Genomic DNA, 22,686 nt, shown 5'->3' with positions numbered 1-22,686 from the left:
ATCAAATATGTAGAGCAGCCACTTGGTCTTCCCCCTCTACATTCTTCAAGCACTATCAGCTTAATCTATCTTCTCCCTCAGACTTAACTTTTGGTAGGAGAGTTCTTGAGGCAGTAGTCCCACCCTAAACTTTCATTCTTTGAAATTCTCTCGTTAGTGCCGTCATGGGGTAAGAGAATATCGTAGTTACTTACCGATAACGGTATTTCTCTGATCCCATGACGGCACCTGTATATTCCCTCCCTTCACGTATGGGTGTCCACACTACTAATAATTTAAGTCACGAGGTGTGCATAAAAAAAAAAATATATATATATAAAAAATATGTGTATATATATATATATATATATATATATATATATATATATATATATATATATATATATATATATATATATATATATATATATATATATATATATATATATAAAGGAGCTTATATAAGTTATATAGTTATATTTTGTTGTGTAAAAATAACCAATTAAGTTACAGCAGAAATTCCCTGCAAGGCTCTGTAAACCAACTGAGGTGGAGGAGAGGTCCCGCCTTTTTAACCTGTGGGTTTCCTGTCCCTGAGGGCGGATCCCTCTCTCTCGTTAGTGCCGTCATGGGATCAGAGAAATACCGTTATCGGTAAGTAACTACGATATTCTTCGATACTACTTGCGATTATTTATGAAAAAACGGAAATATGGTGAAAATTTTTAAAATTTTGCAATTTTCAAACTTTGTATTTTTATGTCCTTAAATCAGAGAGATATGTCACGAAAAATAGTTAATAAATAACATTTCCCACATGTCTACTTTACATCAGCACAATTTTGGAAACAATTTTTTTTTTTGTTAGGGAGTTATAAGGGTTAAAAGTTGACCAGCAATTTCTCATTTTTACAACACCATTTTTTTTAGGAACCACATCACATTTGAAGTCATTTTGAGGGGTCTATATGATAGAAAATAACCAAGTGTGACACCATTCTAAAAACTGCACCCCTCAAGGTTCTCAAAACCACATTCAAGAAGTTTATTAACCCTTTACGTGCTTCACAGGAACTGAAACAATGTGGAAGGAAAAAATTAAGATTTAGCTTTTTTTTGCAAACATTTTAATTCCGAACCATTTTTTTTTATTTTCGCATGTGTAAAAACAGAAATTTAACCATAAATTTTGTTATGCAATTTCTCCTGAACACGCCAATACCCCATATGTGGGGGTAAACCACTTTTTGGGCGCACCGCAGAGCTTGGAAGTGAAGGAGCGCCGTTTAACTTTTTCAATGCAGAATTGGCTGGAATTGAGATCGGACACCATGTCACGTTTAGAGAGCCCCTGATGTACCTAAACAGTGGAAACCCCCCACAAGTGACACCATTTTGGAAACTAGACCCCTTAAGGAACTTATCTAGATGTGTGGTGAGCACTTTGAACCCCCAAGTGCTTCACAGAAGTTTATAACGTAGAGCCGTGAAAATAAAAAATCGCATTTGTTTACACAAAAATGATCTTTTCGCCGACAAACTCTTATTTTCACAAGGGTAGCAGGAGAAATTAGACCACAAAAGTTGTTGTGCAATTTCTCCTGAGTACGTCAATACCCCATATGTGGGGGTAAACCACTGTTTGGGCGCACCGCAGAGCTTGGAAGAGAAGGAGTGCCGTTTTACTTTTTCAATGTAGAATTGGCTGGAATTGAGATCGGACGCCATGTCGCGTTTGGAGAGCCCCTGATGTGCCTAAACAGTAGAAACCCTCCACAAGTGACCCCATTTTGGAAACTAGACCCCCATGGAACTTATCTAGATGTGTGGTGAGAACTTTGAATGCCCAAATGCTTCACAGAAGTTTAGAATGCAGTCGTGAAAATAAAAAATATATATTTTTTCCACAAACAAGATTTTGTAGCCCCAAGTTTTTATTTTCACAAGGGTAACAGGAGAAATTGGACAGCAATAGTTGTTGTCCAATTCATCCCGAGTAAGCTGATGCGCCATATGTGGGGGTAAACCACTGTTTGGGCGCACAGCAGAGCTCGGAAGGGAAGGAGCGCCGTTTTGGAATGCAGACTTTGATAGAATGGTCTGTGGGCGTTATGTTGCGATTGCAGAGCCCCTGATGTACCTAAACTGTAGTAACCCCCCACAAGTGACCCCATTTTGGAAACTAGACCCCCCCAAGGAACTTATCTAGATGTGTGGTGAGAACTTTGAATGCCCAAGTGCTTCACAGAAGTTTAGAATGCAGAGTCGTGAAAATTTTTTTCCACAAACAAGATTTTGTAGCCCCCAAGTTTTTATTTTCACAAGGGTAACAGGAGAAATTGGACCACTGAAGTTGTTGTCCAATTGATCCTGAGTACGCTGATGCCCCATATGTGGGGGTAACCCACTGTTTGGCAGAGCTCAGAATGGAGGGAGCACCATTTGACTTTTTGAGCGCAAAATTGGCTGTCGTGTTTGGAGACCCCCTGATGTACCTAAACAGTGGAAACCCCCCAATTCTAGCTCCAACCCTAACCCCAGCACACCCCTAACCCTAATCCCAACTCGATCCATAATCCTAATGACAACCCTAACGACAATCACAACCCTTACCCCGAAACAACCCTAATGTCAACCCTAACCATAACCCTAATCAAAACCCTAAATCCAACACACCCCTAATCCTAATCTCAACCCTAACCTCAAACCTAACCCTAATCCCAATACACCCCTTATCCCAACCCTAACCTTAACCCTAATCCCAACCCTAACCTTAACCTTAATCCCAAACCTATCCCTAATCCCAAGCGTAACCCTAATGCTAACCCTAATCCAAACCCTAACCCTAATCCCAACTCTAACCCTAACTTTAGCCGCAACCCTAGCCCTAACTTTAGCTCCAACCCTAACCCTAGCCCTAACTTTAGCCCCAACCCTAACCCTAGCCCTAAGGCTACTTTCACACTTGCGTCGTTTGGCGTCCGTCGCAATCCGTCATTTTAAACAAAAAACGGATCCTGTAAATGTGCCCGCAGGATGCGTTTTTTGCCCATAGACTTGTATTGCCGATGGATCGCGACGTGCACTGGATCAGTTTTGTTTTGGCGGACCGTCGGCACAAAAAATCGTTCAATGTAACTTTTTTTGCACGTCGCGTCCGCCATTTCCGACCGCGCATGCGTGGCCGTAACTCCTCCCCCTCCTCCCCAGGACATAGATTGGGCAGCGGATGCGTTGAAAAACTGCATCCGTTGCTCACGTTGTGCACAATTTTCACAACGTGCGTCGGTATGTCGGGCCTAACCCTATATTTAGCCCCAACCCTAACCCTAAATTTTGCCCTAGCCCTAACCCTAGCCCTAACTCTAGCCCTAACCCTAATTTTAGCCCCAACTGCTTTCTCCTGCCAGCCGGCAGATGGCGACAGATGGCGGGCGCACTGCGCATGCGCCCGCCATTTTGTTTCCCAAAGAAGACGCCGGCGGGCAGGAGAGGACGCAGGATGACCCAGGGACACCGGTAAGTATAATAGGCTCCCCGAATCCCCCTATTTCTCTGTTCTCTGATGTGCGATCACATCAGAGGACAGAGAATTACACACCACTTTTTTTTTCTTTTTTTTTTGCGATCACCGGTAAACAGTTAATTACCGGCGATTGCAAAACAGGGGTCGGTATAACCGACCCCGATCATGTTCTTTGGGGTCTCGGCTACCCCCGGCAGCCGAGACCCCAAAGATCCTCCTGATGCCGGCCGGAGGGCGCACTGCGCATGCGCCCGCCATTTTTTTGCCGGAAAAAGATGGCGGCGCCCATCGGGTGCCACGAGGAGCACCGGGGGAGACAGGTGGGTATTGAGGGGCTATCTGGGACCCCATTTCTCTGTCCTCTGATGTGCGATCACATCGGAGGACAGAGAAATTAAAAGGGAAATCGCGTTTTTTTTTTTTTTTTTTTTTTGCGATCGCCGATAAACGGTTAATTACCGGCGATCACAAAAACTGGGTCCGTAAAAAAAACCCCGAATCATGTTCTCTGGGGTCTCGGCTACCCCCGGCAGCCGAGACCCCGGAGAAAATCGGACTCTGGGGGGCGCTATTTACTTTTTCCACAGCGCCGTTAATTAACGGCGCTGTGGTTTAAGTACCCTTAACTGCCGCCGTTAAAAGGCGTATCGGCGGTCGTTAAGGGGTTAAGACTATTTGCAAAGTTGTTTTATTTATTCCTTTTGTTATTGTTGTAAATGTGACCATACCCTTTAATTCCAATAAGCTGGCTGTTTTTTATAGAGCGGATTCTAAAAATTCCTTTATACGATAGAAAGCAGCAGATATGGAAAAATTGATAGCGCTTTGAAAAGTATGCTTTCAAAATAATTGTGAGCACATTTAGACATCAGATTATATTGTTCTATTTTCTCCACCATTGCTCATCTCCACTACCCACTGATCATGTTCATTTTCTGTAACTAAATTAAAACACAGTTGATCTGTTCAGTTGTGTAAAAAGTGGGCCTAATGGCCTAGTCTCCAACAGTCTCCAACAGGGTCACGTACTGTCACCTGTCTTTAATAGCATCTTAATATATACTTACCTTGTAATGTCTTCACATCCTGTTCCGTCCAGATGTATCCGGATCCCAGAATTCCAAGCGGCGGAAGTTCACCGACTGCCATATTGGGACACCCAAGTGATGGGTGTCTCAATATGGAAACTGCTGGTGGTACCAGACTCTTGCGTGGTAACACCGTTGCACCACACACACACACACACACACACTGTATACGATGTACTCACCACACACAAACACACAGTATATGTCGTACGCACCAAACACACACACACACACACACACACTGTATACGCTGTACGCACCACACAGACACACACACACACACACACACACACACACACTGTATATGCCATACGCACCACACACACGCACACTGTATACTCCGTATGCAGCCTCTTGTGCGGTACCACCAGCGGAACACTGTCATGAACACGCCGCCACCGGGATCAGCGGAATAATTCACTGACTGCCACTATCTTTGTACAGGAGGAGCGCATGCGCAGTTTTAATGTGACCGCCGCTATCTTAGCACATGGGGTAGACAGGCCAAAGAAGAGAGCACAGACGGGAGAAGTCAGCACATGGGGGAAAGAGAGAGTGGATAGGTGGGGGAGCATATGGGGGGGAGAGATTCGCAACGCTTGCCCCATTGTGACATTAGCATCGGGCCTCCATCTAGTTGGTATTATATTAGCCCAAGGACCTTTTGGGTAACCTAAGGCTCCTGAGCCCGGGTGCAACTGCAAATTTGTTACACCCCTGTGTCTTTCATTGTTTGCTTCACGAAGTATCATTTTTATCCTTAGGTTCATCGTTGGGTTAACTATGAATCAATGCTGAAAGAATGTCTAATTGGTAGAATGGCTGTGAAACATGCTTCAGTACTAAAAGGTAAGTGCTCAGATATACAATCTAATTTAATTGTGACTGGTTATAAGCATTATACTTACTATGCCACTTAAAATATTCAAAACTATTTCATTTTGTGCTGTAGTTTATGTAAATAGTCTATATCCTCAAAATTAGATTCACAAACTCAAAGGGGTTGTCTTGTCTAAAATTAAGTCTGTAGTCACTCTGTGTGACTGCAGACTTGTAAATCCTCTCAGTGCACGCACTGTGTGCTGCAACAATTCGCCATTCTCTGGCCCGCAGTGTGTGCGCTGGGAAGATTCACAAATCTGTGCTATTTTGCTGGAGCCGATTTTTTTTTTTTTTTTGAAAGACCACAATGTTAATTGCGCAAACGCAGTACTTAAAATAGAAGGCAGGTGACTGAAGATTCCGTGACCTGTCATTTAATCCCAGAATGATGACTATGACGCCTGAGCACCAAAAAAAGACCCATTCACAGGCTGCCCCAGAGCACGAGCATCTAAACAACTCAGAACTGCAAACACAGATTAAACAAGAACCACAAGACAAATTTCTTCAACCCAGGTATCATTTTAATCACTGTAACAGCTCCAACCTGACAATGCCTTTAATTTACTTAGCAAAATCCTGATGGCAGGTTTCTTTTAGCAAAACAGTTGGCTTCTCCCCAGCAGACTGTACCGTGCCTGCTAACACTAGGCTTCCTCAGTTTAGCTTGGTGATAGTTGGAGATAGACATGGATCTGATCCTCGGACCAGTCTTAACCTTGGACCTTGGGAGGTAAGGTTAGGTCCTAAGCTTCACTCTTTTTTTTTTTTTCGTGTTTTAGATCTCGGATAATCATTAGGAGGGCTAACCGAATGTGAATGTGCACTCTACTTCACCACAAAAACTGATTGAGGGTACAGCTCATACTGTTCACCCTGTACCCATTCGTCTATCATCCCACATCCGTCAATCTTTCGTATGGGTGGTTGGCATTGCTCCTGTTATTTCAGGGTCACTCCTTCCTCCATACTCGGTGGCAGGTGCTGATGAAAGATGCCGGTATCCTCCTTCAGAGCCCTGCTATATTTCCAAACAGTATTATATGACCACATGTGGGGTATTTCCATGCTCGCGAAAAATTGTGTAGCAAATTGGAGTTTTTAATTTCATTACTTCCTATGAAAATAAAAAATCTGGGCTAAAACAAAATTTTAGTTGTAAAAATGTAATATTTTTTTCTTCATAACACAATGGTATAATAAACTGTGAAATACCTGTGGTGTCAACATGCTCACTACACCTCTTAAAGAATTCATTGAGAGGTGTAATTTGTAAAATTGGGTTCCTTTTAGGGCATCTAATGCTCCACACATTATGGCCCCCTGAGATGCTCCACACATTATGGCCCCATGAGATGCTCCATACATTATGGCCCCATGAGATGCTCCATACATTGTGGCCCCATATGATGCTCTATACATTATGGCCCCAGGAGATGCTTCATACATTGTGGCCCCATACGCAGCTCCATACATTGTGGCCTCATAAGATGCTCCACACATTTGCCCCGTTTGCTGTTGCTGCGATTAAAATAAAAAAAATCACATACCTCTCTTCGCTCAGGCCCCTGGTACTTATGATAGTCACCTTCCACCGCTGTGCGCTGCTCTGTCTTCCATCCTCTGCACTGACTGTTCAAGCAGAGGGCGGCGCGCACACTAATCGCGCCCTCTGACCTGAACAGTGCAGAGGATGGAAGACAGAGCAGTGCGCAGCAGTGGAACAAGGAAGGTGACTCGTGCAATGCTCTTCTCCCCCGATATACTCACCTGCTCCCGGTGTGGTCCCTGGCAGCGTCTCACTGTCAGATGGTCTCCGGGAGCCGGCGGCATCTTCCTGTGTTCAGCGGTCACGTGGTACCTCATTACAGTAATGAATATGCGTCCATATTCATTACTTTAATAAGCGGTACCATATGATCACTGAACACAGGAAGGGCTGCCCGGAGACCATCGGACATGCAGGGACAGCGCCAGGAGCAGGTGAGTATGTCACCGCGCCGCTCCCCCGCCGACCCCCCCCCCTGCTGACAATGACTCGAATGTAAGCCGAGAGGGTCACTTTCAGCCCAAAAAAGTGGGCTGAAAATCTTGGCTTATACTCGAGTATATACGGTATTAAAAAATACCAGCAACAACATTACAGTTATAAGTGTGCTTTAACAGTAGGAGATGCAATAAAAATGGCTTACCTAAGAGTCACCATTGGACACTCCGCCGGTCAAACTGCGAAGCTGCAATATGTATCACTTCTTGCGATGAGGTGTCCACCAACAAGTCGAAGTTCTCCACTTTCATCCGCATGTAGCTGAAAAACTTCTCGGGGTTTCCTCATAACTCCATGTATAGAGTAAAATAAACCCCACGCGTCATTCTCTGTGATGTGATTGGATGGATCCAAAAATGCCGCACTCGCATGATTGGCTGTCTCTCTCGCTCCTTCTCCAGAACAATCGCTTTCAAATGATTAGCCTCAAAAGTAAAATCCACAGAAATCTTCAGAATCTTTGCCATCACGCCTTCCATCTTCGCCACTTGCTCCTACACAACCTGATAGGCTGTAGGAACACTGTATATATAGGTCTTCAGTAGTCAATCACGATTGGGAGCCTCCCATGTGCATTTTTAAAAACCGGATCTGTCGTAAAGTGGATAAAAAACGGACGAAACACTGATGTGACAGATCCAGTTTTTTGCCGGATCCGCGAATCGGATTCGGCAGAAACCCGGATGCGTTGCATCAGTTTTTCACAATTTTTGCCGGCTCCATCACGCCACCGGATTTAGCCTGACGGCAAAAACCTGATGTGTGAAAGCAGCCTTAGCTGATTTAAAAAATGCCATCCTCCTACAGGTATCAGTTACACTATCAACGCGTTTATCAACAGGCTTCCCCAGAGCACAAGCATTTTATTAACTACAAACTTGAAGATAAAGATTAAAGAACAACCACTAGTTGGATTTCATCAACCACGGTATCATTGTACTTAGTATAATTACAGCGCCGACAGGACACTTTGTTTAGGTTACTGTGCTCAATCCTGCTGATAGGTTCCCATTAAATCATAGTCATGTCACACAAAATCTATCTATATAATCGTCTAAGGGGTACTTCCTTCTGTTTGTCTGTAACAGAAATCCCGCGTTGCTGATTGACAATCAGCGTCCGGCTTAGTCCAGCCACGAATTGGCCCCTCCCTACTCCCCTCCAGTCAGCGCCAGTGTGTCGCCCCATCCCGGACCAACTTTTTACTATTGATGCTGCCTATGCAGCATCAATAGTAAAAAGATATAATGTTAAGAAACATAAAAAATGTTCTATTCTCACCTTCCGCCGTCCACCAATGCGCGCGATGCTGCCACCAGCTTTTATTCCCAGTGATACATTGTGAAATTACCCAGATGACCTAGTGGTCTCGCATATTCTAGAATACCCGATGCGTTAGAATCGGGCCACCATCTAGTAGTTAATAAATAACATTTCCCACATGTCAACTTTACATCAGCACAATTTTGGAAACCTAATTCTTTTTTTTTTTGTTAGGACGTTATAAGAGTTAAAAGTTGACCAGTGATTTCTAATTTTTCCAACAAAATTTACAAAAAACATTTTTTAGGGACCACATCACATTTGAAGTGACTTTGAGGGGTCTATATGATAGAAAATAACCAAAAGTGAAAACCATGCTTAAAACAGCACCCCTCAAGGTGCTCAAAACTGCACCCCTCAAGGTGCTCAAAACCACATTCAAGATGTTTATTAACCCTTCACGAGAACTAAATCAATGTGGAAGGAAAAAAGTCGAGGCCCCTGAGATTTTCCGGATTAAAAAGCTGCGCTGAGCAATAAGTACCCTTAATTGCTGCTGTATTGGCGGTCGTTAAGAGATTAAGCTATGTTATGCTATTTCTATTATGCTATGATCCAGAGCGGTTCACCCTTTGAAACTCGTCAGTGTATATATTTTTCTAGGTGTATGTATTTTCTAATCTTATGGACTATGAGCATTTTTGTGGATGTGTGGCATTACCGCTGAAATCTGCCACCTGAACACTGCACCCGCCGGTCAGGACTATTCCAGTGGATATGTTATTTAGCCACGTCGGTGAACTTCCTTTCTTTCTTTTTGTTTTCCCATTAAGCATGGGGGCACTAAATAGGTGTGTTTAAGAGAGACATGGAAGGGGCTAATAAGGACAATCAAAATGTGCAGTCAGGAGGTGAGGGGGATGAGACTGGGTGAGATATAGGCAATCCTGTGACTACGTGTATATGAAGGATTACTGCTGCTTACCATGATGCAGTGTTCATTCTCCCGAGCGTTTTGTTACACTATGGTTGCCCTTTCTACCTTCCATATTTTCAGTGGGTGGCCTCTTTTCCCTCCTGTGCAGTACGTGCATGGGCTCTGTGTCAGTAAAGCTGCATACCTGTGCCCATGCGCCTCCATAGAGCAGGACTGGCTGCAGCTACACTGCCTTGATGACAGCCCTGGCTGCAGAACTGGGTCCTGTGAATCCGTTTCCACCATTTGTACTGACCTGAATAAGGACTGCAGCATGTCGGACTTCTAAAAAGCCTTGTTATGCATTTTTCCACCAAACACCCACAGTACTTTGTTTGAATCCCAATGATAATACACGTGGCCTTGATCAGTGCTTCCGATGGACAGTCCTGCAGAGCTGTTTGTCCATCCTGCAAAGCTATTAGTCCATCAACCAGAGCTCCTTCATAAAAAAAAGTATTCCTTAGACTGCAGCAGCAATGCACAATTAGCCTGGCGCGCTCCTGCTTCTGTGAATTCGGCAATGCCGAGCATTATAATCTCGGCACTGGCATAAATTATCCTGTGCGACAGAGACCACTCAGCCTGAAAAGTGAATGAGTGCACAGATGATGATGGGGTGCAAACAGGGCTGACGGTAGATGCATCTATGTAAATTTAATGGTGCCCCAGCAATATTTTGTCAATTTACATGATGGCCTATTGTTCTCTCCAGAAGTTTTTTCCTGATATAACCCTTTAAAAGCTTTTTCATAAGTGTTGCTTTTAACTCTGTTCAATGCATAATGTAAGGTAATCTATTGAGCTATCAAATGTGAACTGGGAAAACCTGAGAAAAGATAGCACTGTTCTACATATTTTCAAAAGTTGTTAGGTTCAGTTATGAAATGAGCCTTGTCTTAAAGGGAATCTGTCATCCCATTTTTGGCCTATAAGCTGCTGCCACCGCCATCAGGGGCTTATCTACAGCATTCTGGAATGCTGTAGATAAGCCTCCGATGTATCCTGAAAGATGTGAAAAAGAGGTTGGATTATACTCACCCATGGGCGGTCCGGTCCGATGGGCGTCATGGTCCGGTCCGGGGCCTCCCATCTTCATACGATGACGTCCTCTTCTTTTCTTCCTGCTGCTGCTCCGGCGCAGGCGTACTTTGTCTGCCCTGTTGAGGGCAGAGCAAAGTACTGCAGTGCGCAAACGTCAGGCCTCTCTGACCTTTCCCCTAATGGCGGTGGCAGCAGCTTATAGGCCAAAAATGGGGTGACAGATTCCCTTTAATGATTTTGACCTCCAGAACTCAAATCTGACAATGACAATTTTTAGTTGACTCTTCTACCTTGCCTTAGCTCCTGAATCCACCCTCAGTCTGTACCCCTCATCCACCCAGGGAAGAAGGGAGTTGTAGTGTACCGTAATACACCAACCACACTAACAAGGTAATATAAACAGGGAAAAAGGAAAATACCAATCATACAAATATACTCACACAAACAGAGGTAAACACAGAGGAGTTGAGGATGGAGAATTCAATTTTACTTGATTTCTTGGTGAAATCTCTCACCATGCTCATCGCTCACTGCTCCACAGTTTGTTGGAAAGAAGTCTAAATGCAAATGTAAGATATGAATCTTTAAGGACCTGTTACAGCCAAGATCTTTATATGTCTTGACATTGTGGTGCAGTGACCCACATTACAGCCAGGGGGCGCTGTGTGTGCGCTTCAGAATGCGCTTGGAGGCATAAATGTGATGAGACAAAGTCCGGCAGGAGTATAAATGGCCGGTGTGTGTGTTGCAGAGGAAGACACTCTGCGCTGTCAGTCTGAAGTTAAGTTGGTGTGCTGGGACCTGTAGTCCCACAAGTAAGTGTGTAATTCTAATGGGAGACTGGCAGGGCTAGTTATGAGAGATGGGAGGTCAAACTAGCCACACACACCCACACTCCCACCCAGGGGAGTGGTTACTCCTAGATAATGTGACCAGGGTGTGGGTCACATGGAGGAGGGGTTCAGAGTGTATGGCTCTTTTGGTCCATGTGCAAGGTCCTAGACGGTCGGTGTTGGAGTCTCCTGGCATTGGAGAAGTCCTGGAAGCACCTGAGACCGTGGACCTAGTGGACGGTGAGTGTTGGAGTCTCCTGGCATTGGAGATGTCCTGAAAGCACTGAGGAGTGAGTCCTGCAATAGCCGAGGTGTTGGATTGTCCTGAAGTGGGCTGGAGTTCTGGAAGTACTGCTGAGGCTATGGACTGAACACTCGAGGTGTTGGATTGTCCTGGTATGGACTGGAGTTTTGCAAGCACCTGGTAATAGTGTGAGTCCTGGAATGGTCAGAGTGTTGGATTGTCCTCGGATGGACTGGAGTCCTGGAAGAACTGCTGAGGCTATAGACTGAATGCTCAAAGTGTTGGAGTCTCCTGGCAGTGGAGAAGTCCTGCAAGCACTTGGTAAGATCATGGACTGATGGCCTGTGTGTTGGAAGTGCCTGTGATTGGACTTCCTGGAAGCGCATGGAAAGGCTGCATCTACAGAGCCTGAGACGGTTTATGTGTTGGGGAAGCTACAGTTCCTACTGTGGGTCTGGACTATCCGAGGTGCCCTGGTCCCAAGGACGGTGATCCCAGTGAGGCAGTTTCCCTGTGAACCAGCACTGGCAGGAGTCAGTGTGTGGAGCCGGAGCTCCTGAGAGGTAACGCCTGGTATGGGATAAAACCTGTAATGTACGGCAGAGACGTATCTGCCATTGGAACTCTCTAACACTCTCGCACCCCTCCAATCTATTCTAAACTCTGCTGCCCGACTAATCCACCTGTCCCCCCGCTATTCCCCGGCCTCTCCCCTCTGTCAATCCCTTCTCTGGCTCCCCATTGCCCAGAGACTCCACTACAAAACCCTAACCATGACGTACAAAGCCATCCACAACCTGTCTCCTCCATACATCTGTGACCTCGTCTCCCGGTACTTACCTACCCGCAACCTCCGATCCTCACAAGATCTCCTACTCTACTCCCCTCTTATCTCCTCTTCCCACAATCGTATACAAGATTTCTCTCGCGTATCACCCCTACTCTGGAACCCTCTACCACAACACATCAGACTCTCGCCTACCATCGAAACCTTCAAAAAGAACCTGAAGACCCACCTCTTCAGACAAGCCTACAACCTGCAGCAACCACCGATCGACCAAACCGCTGCATGACCATCTCTACCCTAACCTACTGTATTCTCACCCATCCCTTGTAGATTGTGAGCCTTCGCGGGCAGGGTCCTCATTCCTCCTGTACCAGTTATGACTTGTATTGTTTAAGATTATTGTACTTGTTTTCATTATGTATACCTCTCCTCACATGTAAAGCGCCATGGAATAAATGGCGCTATAACAATAAATAATAATAATAATAATAATAATTGGAACAGACTGTCGGTGGTTAATATGTTCCGTTGATACATACAATGAATTGTAATGAACTGTGCGCTAACATATGACAGTTGCTGAACTGTGCAGTGACCTGGTGACTGGAGAGATAAGGAGTGACTATTGAATGCTTTGTAAAGCCACACGTGTTAAAGTAACAGACTATGTGTAAGCAGCAGGTGACTTTTAACCTGGCTTACAGTGCGGTTTATGACGCTTTAATAATCCGGAATGGACTTAATTTTGTGTGAGATATCGTGCCTGTATACGTTATTCCCGAGCAAAACGAGTGTCCCCCAAGACCCGAAGTAAAGGAAACGCTTCAACATTTTCCACCAACTCTTTATAGCCTCTTCTCCTTTTGAATTTCCCAAAAAAGTAGTTACCACTAATGCAAATTCTGCCCATGCAGCCTTTTCCTTGCCCTGCAACAAACAGAGAAACTCTTCATCTTAATGGAGCATATGAATCTGATTTATGTATCCACCCTGGAGGGCAACCATCTTTAACCCCTTAGTGACAGAGCCAATTTGGTACTTAAAGGGCCTCTGTCACCCCCTCCAGCCGTTATAAACTAAAATAGCCACCTTGTGCAGCAGTAATGCTGCATTCTAACAAGGTGGCCCTTTTAGTTTTTGGTGCAGTTATTGCCAAAATAAAGCGTTTTATAATTTCGCCAAAATACTTTTCTTTAGACAGGGAGGCAGGTCTTAACCCCCCTGCTGGAAACGCCACACTGCCGTCACTCAAATCTTCTGGGGCGCCGGGCGCCGCCCCCTGCGTGCTGTTTTCCCATGAAATCCGGCGCCTGTGCTGCTCAGTACTGGCTGCACAGGCGCAGTCTGCAAGACTGCATGTGAGGTCAGACGGCCAGAGCTCACTGCGCCTGCACCAGCCAGCACTAAACAATGCAGGCGCCGGATTTCATGGAAAAACAGCGCGGAGGGGGCGGCACCCGGCGCCCCAGAAGACTTGAGTGACTGCAGTGTGCCATTTCCAGCAGGGGGTTAAGACCTGCCTCCCTGTCTAAAGAAAGGTATTTTGGCGAAATTATAAAACGCTTTATTTTGGTAATAACTGCACCAAAAACTAAAAGAGCCACCTTGTTAGAATGCAGCATTACTGCTGCACAAGGTGGCTCTTTTAGTTTATAACGGCTGGAGGGGGTGACAGAGTCCCTTTAATGATCGAGCCAATTTTTACAATTCTGACCACTGTCACTTTGAGGTTATAACTCTTTAACACTTAACGGATCCCACTGATTCTGAGATTGTTTTTTCGTGACATATTGTACTTCATGTTAGTGGCAACATTTCTTCGATATTAATTGAGATTATTTATGAAAAAATGGAAATATTGAGAAAATTTTGCAATTTTCAAACTTTGTATTTTTATGCCCTTAAATCAGAGAGATATGTCACAAAAAATAGTTAATAAATAACATTTCCCACATGTCGACTTTACATCAGCACAATTTTGGGAAAAAATTTTTTTTGTTAGGGAGTTATAAGGGTTAAAAGTTGACCAGCAATTTCTCATTTTTACAACACCGTTTTTTTTTAAGGACTACATCACATTTGAAGTCATTTTGAGGGGTCTATATGATAGAAAATAACCAAGTGTGACACCATTCTAAAAACTGCACCCCTCAAGGTGCTCGAAACCACATTCAAGAAGTTTATTAACCCCTGCTTCACAGGAACTGAAACCATGAGGAAGGAAAAAATGAACATTTAACTTTTTTTTGCAAACATTTTACTTCAGAACCATTTTTTTTTATTTTCACAAGTGTAAAAACAGAAATTTAACCATAAATTTTGTTGTGCAATTTCTCCTGAATACGCCGATACCCCATATGTGGGGGTAAACCACTGTTTGGGCGCATGACAGAGCTCGGAAGAGAAGGAGCGCTGTTTGACTTTTTCAATGCAGAATTGGCTGGAATTGAGATGGGACGCCATGTCACGTTTAGAGAGCCCCTGATGTGCCTAAACAGTGGAAACACTCCACAAGTGACACCATTTTGGAAACTAGACCCCTTAAGGAACTTATCTAGATGTGTGGTGAGCACTTTGAACCCCCAAGTGCTCCACAGAAGTTTATAAAGTAGAGCCGTGAAAATAAAAAATCCTTTTTTTTTTTTTCCTCAAAAATGATTTTTTTAGACTGCAATTTTTTATTTTCTCAAGGGTAACAGGAGACATTGGACCCCAAAATCTGTTGACCAGTTTGTCCTGAGTATGCTGATACCCCATATGTGGGGGGGAGAGCACTGTTTGGGCACCCATCGGGGCTCGGAAGGGAAGGAGCGCCGCTTGGAATGCAGACTTTGATGGGATGGTTTGCGGGCATCATGTTGCTTTTGCAGAGCTCCTGATGTACCTAAACAGTAGAAACACCCCACAAGTGACCCCATTTTGGAAACTAGACCCCCCACAGAGCATATCTAGATGTGTGGTGAGTACTATGAACCCCAACTGCTTCACAGAAGTTTATAATGTAGAGCCATGAAAGTAAAAAAATCATATTTTTTCCACAAAAATGATCTTTTCACCCCCAAATGTTTACTTTCATAAGGGTAACAGGAGAAATTGGACCCCAAAATTTATTGTGCAATTTATGCTGAGTAGGCTGATACCCCATATGTGGGGGGACCACTGTTTGGGCGCATGGCAGAGCTCGGAAGGGAAGGAGCGTCGTTTTGGAATGCAGACCCCCCCCCCGAATCATGTTCTCTGGGGTCTCGGCTACCCCCGGCTACCGAGACCCCAGAGAAAATCCTACTCTGGGGGGGCGCTATTCACTTTTTCCACAGCGCTGTTAAATAACGGCGCTATGGTTTAAGTACCCTTAACTGCCGCCGTTAAAAGGCGTATCGGCTGTCGTTAAGGGGTTAAGTCACCACAGGCCAATCAATGAAGAGCCTCCAGTCTTCTGGATTATGACTTCTCTTTAGAGCGTCCAATAACCCCTTAACGACCAGAGGTATTTTTGGTTTTGTATTTTCATTTTTTGCTCCCCTTCTTCCCAGAGCCATAACTTTTTTATGTTTTGGTCAAAATGGCCATTTGAGGGCTTGTTTTTGCGGGACGAGTTGTACTTTTGAATAGCACCATTGATTTTACCATATCGTGTACAGGAAAATGGAAAATAAATTCCAAGTGCAGTGAAATGGCAAAAAAGTGCAATTCCACAATTGTTTTGCTTTTTTACTAGGTTCAATAAATGCTAAAACTGGCCTGCCATTATAATTCTCCATTACGAGTTCAAAAACACCAGACATGTCTAGCTTCTTTTTCGTAGTGAAAAAAAAATTCCAAAGTTTGTTAAAAAAAATTGTGCCATTTTCCGATACCCATTGCATTTCCATTTTTTGTGATCTCGGGTTGGGTGAGGACTTACTTTTCGCGCTCCGATAAGATAAAGATGCCATTTTGGTGCAAATACATTCCTTTGATCGCCCTTTATTGCATTTTAATGCAATGTTGCGGCGACCAAAAAAACGTAATTCTGGTGTTTTGACTTTTTTTCTCGTTAATGTTGTTTAGAGTTCGGATTAATTCTTTTTAATATGGATTGGGCGATTCTGAACGCGGGGATACCACATATGTGTATGTTTTGATTTTTTTATTTTGAATGGGGCAAATGGTGGGCGATTTGAATTTTTATATTATATTTTTACTTTTGGCATGCTTCAATAGTTTCCGTGAGAGACTAGAAGCTGCCATAACCCGGTCGTCTCTGCTACATACTGGTGATCAGATCACCTGTATGTAGCAGAATTGCTGACTTGCTATGAATGACGTCCACCAGGCGGCGCTCATAGAAATCCCTCAGTGACAACCATAGAGGTCTGACAGCCACATAAGAAAAAGGGGCATACTAATCATAAGGATCACTCGCATAAATACAATTGTGTGATTGTTGGTATAGTCATGGCATACTACAGATGATCCTATTTTTGGAGTGGTGCCCTCCCCCTCAGTTTAAACCATAGAGGTCTGCTGGAGACCTCTGGTTGTCATGCCAACAAATCGGCAACCTGAGGTCATGTGACATGGGCGCCAATGGGCGGGATTTCCAGCGCGCTTGCCGGAAGTGCGTGTTAAATGCCGCTGTCAGAGTTTGACCGGCATTTAATGGGTTAACAGACACGAGTGGAACGCGATTCCACTTGCGGCTGTTAGTGGCACATGTCAGCTGTTCAAAACAGCAGACATGTGCCGGAAAATATGTGGGCGCACACATATTTATATATGTGGGAGCACACATCAAAGGGAGAGTGTCCAACATTGGTATACTATTACGCCCGATGTTGGAAATAAGTTAAACTGTTGATGTTATTGCATGCCACAAAATCACCCTCCATGAATAAGTATTGGACAAGAACTTTATCATGGTTGTGGAACAAAGAAATTCGAACATTGCCCTCTAAGAGATTCTACGGTTTTAACCTGGAACCTAAGAGCTCAGCCTTTCTCTTGGGCAGATAACTTCACTTTGTGTTATAAGGTGTGATTCAGTTGAGGTTGCTGACATAAAGTTGGGTTGTGACAGGAAGATGCTTCTTACACCGAGCTCCCTCTTCCTCCTCCTCCAAACACACAAGCTAAATACAAGATCTGCGATTCACAATACGCAGCGGTCTATTAACCCCAGATCCCCCAGGTGGATATGACCCACTTGTGACACTTCTCTTCTGAGCTCTGCGGTGCATCAAAACAGTAGTTTCAAACTGCATATGGGGTATCGGTGTACTCAGAAACAATTGTGCAACAAATTGTATAGTACATTTTCTCCTGTTACCTTTGTGAAAATTATCACTACACTCCTAGATGATTTCCTTGAGGGTAGGTTCTGAAATGAATTCACTCGTAGGTGGTCTTTACTCTTTTGGCCCTTCGGGGGCTTTTAACATGCTAAATAACATCCGCAGTTTATTCAAGCCAAAATTGCTCTCCAAAAGTTAAATAGCTCTCATTCACTTCCGAGCCCTGCCATGTGCCCTAAGTTGCTGACCACATATGGGGCAATTTCTTCAGATTTGATTCTGTTACCCTTTTTAACATGAAAAATTTAGGACGACAATAACATTTTAAATTCTTTGTTTTTTTCTTTCCAGTTAGCATTAATTTTTGCGAAACACCTGAAAGGTTAACACACTTTCTAAATATGGTTTTTAATACTTTGAGTGGTGCAATTTTTTAAATTGTGCTCTCTTTGGGGGGGTTTCTGACATATAGGCCGCTGGGTAATTTGAAGCATTCCAGAGTTACAACTACATAAATACGTCCAACTTAAAAAATGTGGCTTGGTCAGGAAGGTGAAAATAGTTTTTTTTACAAGAAGAAAATTCAATTGTTGTGTCACAGGGTTACAGCGAGAGTGTGAAGCCAGAAGACCGCAGGGTCTGATTGCTCCTACTCTGGTGCTAAGAAGAAGCACTTCTCCTTCATTTTAATGGTGTTTGTTCCTTCTGACAGAGCAGAGGTTAGCCACTCCTTTCCCCTTTATAATATGGGCTCTGATGCAAATGCTTATCAAAGCTAGCATTTGCTGCATGGCTTAAGGAGGGAGTGGGGTTCATTTGAGAAGGAGTGTTGGAGGAGTTATCAGTGACTGTTGTTTGGTTTGTAAGTGTGGTAATTCCCTATCCTTCTCTATTTTGGTTTATTCCCCTACCTCCACTCCCCGATGCATTCCTCTGTTATATGTGAGGGAATATTTTGTATGCCTGGAGTTTTCTGTTAACCCTTGTTTGTGTTGCCTTGTTTGTTGGATTGGTGTACTATGGTGCACAGTAGCACCCCTCTTACTTGGGTGGGGAAAGAGAACAGAAGTATCCCGTGCAGTAGGGCGATCTAGGGCGTCCGCTAGTGATAGGGACAGGAAAGGAGCCCCTGGTCCCAGGTCACCTGACAGCTGTGTCATGACATGTTGTTTAGCCTTTTTTTTTGTTAAAAGCAACTACTGCATCTGCAGCACTCACAAATCCATACAACTAAAACAGGATATGAAGAGACCAGATGTGTATGTTTGCTGCAGCCAGTCACTGACTCTGCAGATAACATAACTGAAAGTTATATTTGTTCTGTTTTTGAAACCAAATAGTTTTGATTTTTTATGTTGATTTTTTTTTTTGTAGGCACACTTCCTAGCAGTGTTTCACTGGAGGCCAGGAAAGCATTTAAGCCCAGGTTAGTACATTACTCCTTTGCAATGTGTTTGTATTGTTTGATTATGATTTGTTGCTTGTTAAAATTTTAAGTTGTATGACTATATTTAACTCCTTATCAAAATGTGACGTGCATAATTAATAATCCATCATCTGCCTCTAACAGGATCTCTAACAGCAACATACAATGTTCACCAGCATGGGGGCGCCCCTCAGGGTGATCGTGGGTCACCGATGGGTTTCCATGACAGCCAGGTGCCTTCTGAAGACCCCTGTGCATGACTTTCTCCCGTGAAAGCCAGCATTTAGCCAGTGTTCTTTCTTGGCTGTGATTTTCACTAGAAAATAGCAGTAATGTTGTATAAAAATACACATATTTGTTATTGTTGCGTTCGTGACAGTCCGATCTACCAAAATATTAAATGAATCAGATAAATCAGTAAATGAGGTAATGAGAAAAGAAATCAAAACACCAGAAGTGTTTTTTTTGTCTGCCACAACATTGCATTAAAATGCGATGAGACTATAAAAACATCTTATCTTCCGCAGAATGGTATCCTTAAAAATGACAGGTCAGGGTGCCAAAAATTAGCCATCATCCAGCTCCATATCCTGAAAATTAAGAGCATTATGGGTCCCGGATAATTGCAACACGAGCAAAATGTTTTTTTTTTGAAATTTCAGAATTTGTTTTTACTACATAAAAAAATGACGGTATACATATTTGGTATCTGTGCAATCATAATGACCTGGAGAATCATATTGCCATGTCAATTTTACTATATAGTGAACATGGTAAATAGAAAAAAATAATGTGGAATTGCACTTTCTGTGCATTTTCAACACAATTGGATTTTTTTTCCTGCTTTCCAGTGCATTACGTGATAAAATGAATGGTGTAATTCAAAAGGCCAACTTGTCCGTCACACGGTTTTAGGGCCAGAAAACTTTAAAAAGTTATTGCTCTTAGAAGAAGCTGGGGAGAAAACAGGGGAAGAAAAAAACCAAAACCGAATTGGCCGCGACATGAAGAGGTTAAAGGGGTTTCTGGCATTTTAAGAAAATTGCCCATGACCAAATGGGCTATAAAAGAGCCCAGCATCCAGACCCAGAGACCATTGTTAGGGTTTAACTTGCCACAGCAACACTCAGCATTGCATGGTTCATGTGGGTATAGTGGCAACTGGGTGGATGGGGGGTTAAGCAGTCAGGATCTGTGTTACACTGCTCTAGGATGATGTCCTGAGCCTGCCTGCATGATGCAAATGCATTAAGACACCTAGAGCCTGTAGAAAATGATAGGGGTGAAAAAAGATATAATGAATACCCAAACTCAGACCTTATGCACCCTTTCAATCTATTACAGCTTTATTTACAGGGCATGTTCTGTGACCGCAGTGGACCGACTGCTTGCAATGACAGGCAGGTGTTGTCTGCAGATTCCTCATGATGGTACTGTCATGATGGTACTACTGTGAAATCAAGCCCTTGGATGTCATTCGTAGGAGACCTTGATTTTTTTTTCCTCATATGCAGCAATCTATAATATAACGCTGGGAGCGTCACTCTGTCCGAAGCCTTTATAGACTGCGCAAGCGCCGGCGCAGTCTGGGACTCACAGAGTTACGCTCCCAGGAGATCGCGGTATGCGTTAACACTGAACGCACACCGCGATCTCCAACAGAGAAGCAGGGACCACCAGGAGGGTGAGTATCGGCTATATTCACCTGTCCTCCGTTCCACCGCTGCGCGCCACCATCTTCCCGGTCCTCGGCCTGTGACCTTCAGTTCAGAGGGCGCCGGCGCCACCCTCTGACTGACCAGTCACAGCCAGAGGACCGGGAAGATGGGGGCGCGCAGCGGTGGAACGGAGGACAGGTGAATATAGTAAGTGCTGGGGGGCCTGAGCTGGCGGCGATACCGGCACCTGACCCCCACAGCGCGCCGGTGTCCCTGCCTGCTCAGGCCCCCCAGCACTCGGCGCCCAGCGACGATAGGTGAGTATGTTTTTTTTTTTTTTTTTTTAATATATATTGCAGCAGCATACGGGGGCATATAGAATGGAGCATGTTAAGGGGGCCATCAACCATAATGGAGCAGTGTACGGGGGCATATAGAATGGAGCATGTTAAGGGGGCCATCAACCATAATGGAGCAATGTACGGGGGCATATAGAATGGAGCATGTTAAGGGGGCCATCAACCATAATGGAGCAGTGTACGGGGGCATAGAGAATGGAGCATCTTATGAGGCCATAAACCATAATGGAGCAGTGTACGGGGGCATAGAGTATGGAGCATCTTATGGGGCCATAAACCATAATGGAGCAGTGTACGGGGGCATATAGTATGGAGCATCTTATGGGGGCCATAAACCTTTATGGAACAGCGTACAGGGCATACACTATGGAGCATCTTATGGGGGCCATAAACCATAATGGAGCAGTGTACGGGGGCATATACAATGGAGCATCTTATGGGGCCATAAACCATAATGGAGCAGTGTACGGGAGCATATACCATGGAGCATCTTATGGGGGCCATAAACCTTTATGGAACAGCGTACGGGGCATACACTATGGAGCATCTTATGGGGGCCATAAACCATAATGGAGCAGTGTACGGGGCATATACTATGGAGCATCTTATGGGGGCCATAAACCATAATGGAGCAGTGTACGGGGGCATATACCATGGAGCATCTTATGGGGGCCATAAACCTTTATGGAACAGCGTACGGGGCATACACTATGGAGCATCTTATGGGGGCCATAAACCTTTATGGAGCAGTGTACGGGGGCATATACTATGGAGCATCTTATGGGGGCCATCAACCTTTATGGAGCAGTGTACGGGGCATATACTATGGAGCATTTTATGGGGGCCATAAACCTTTATGGAGCAGTGTATGGGGCATATACTATGGAGCATTTTATGGGGGCCATAAACCTTTATGGAGCAGCGTATGGGGCATATGGATGGGAGCAGCAAATTAAAGAATGGTGGCGCAGGATGGGAGCAGCACATGACAGAACGGGGGTGCAGGATGGGAGCAGCACATGACAGAATAGGGCAGCACTTGACAGAACGGGGGTGCAGGATGGGAGCAGCACATGACAGAACGGGGGCGCAGGATGGGAGCAGCACATGACAGAACGGGGGTGCAGGATGGGAGCAGCACATGACAGGATGGGGACACAGGATGGGTGCAGCACATGACAGGATGGGGACGCAGGATGGGTGCAGCACATGACAGGATGGGGACGCAGGATGGAGCAGCACATGTCAGGATGGGGACACAGGATGGGTGCAGCACATGACAGGATGGGGACGCAGGATGG

General features: G+C 44.5%; 1 protein-coding gene across 1 annotated transcript in view; it reads left to right on the top strand.

Moving 5' to 3' along the window:
* CYB5R4 (cytochrome b5 reductase 4) overlaps window positions 1-22,686 on the top strand; it is a 261,934-nt gene that overhangs the window by 60,253 nt on the left and 178,995 nt on the right. Inside the window, exons 4-5 of the mRNA XM_069726422.1 lie at window positions 5,358-5,442; window positions 19,317-19,368. Coding sequence (XP_069582523.1) covers window positions 5,358-5,442; window positions 19,317-19,368 — 137 coding nt within the window. The remainder of the gene's footprint in view (window positions 1-5,357; window positions 5,443-19,316; window positions 19,369-22,686) is intronic.

This window comes from Ranitomeya imitator, chromosome 5, assembly GCF_032444005.1.
Source record: "Ranitomeya imitator isolate aRanImi1 chromosome 5, aRanImi1.pri, whole genome shotgun sequence".
NCBI lineage: Eukaryota > Metazoa > Chordata > Amphibia > Anura > Dendrobatidae > Ranitomeya > Ranitomeya imitator.
The sequence above is the reverse complement of the archived record's forward strand: the minus strand, read 5'-3'. Positions and strand labels throughout refer to the sequence as shown.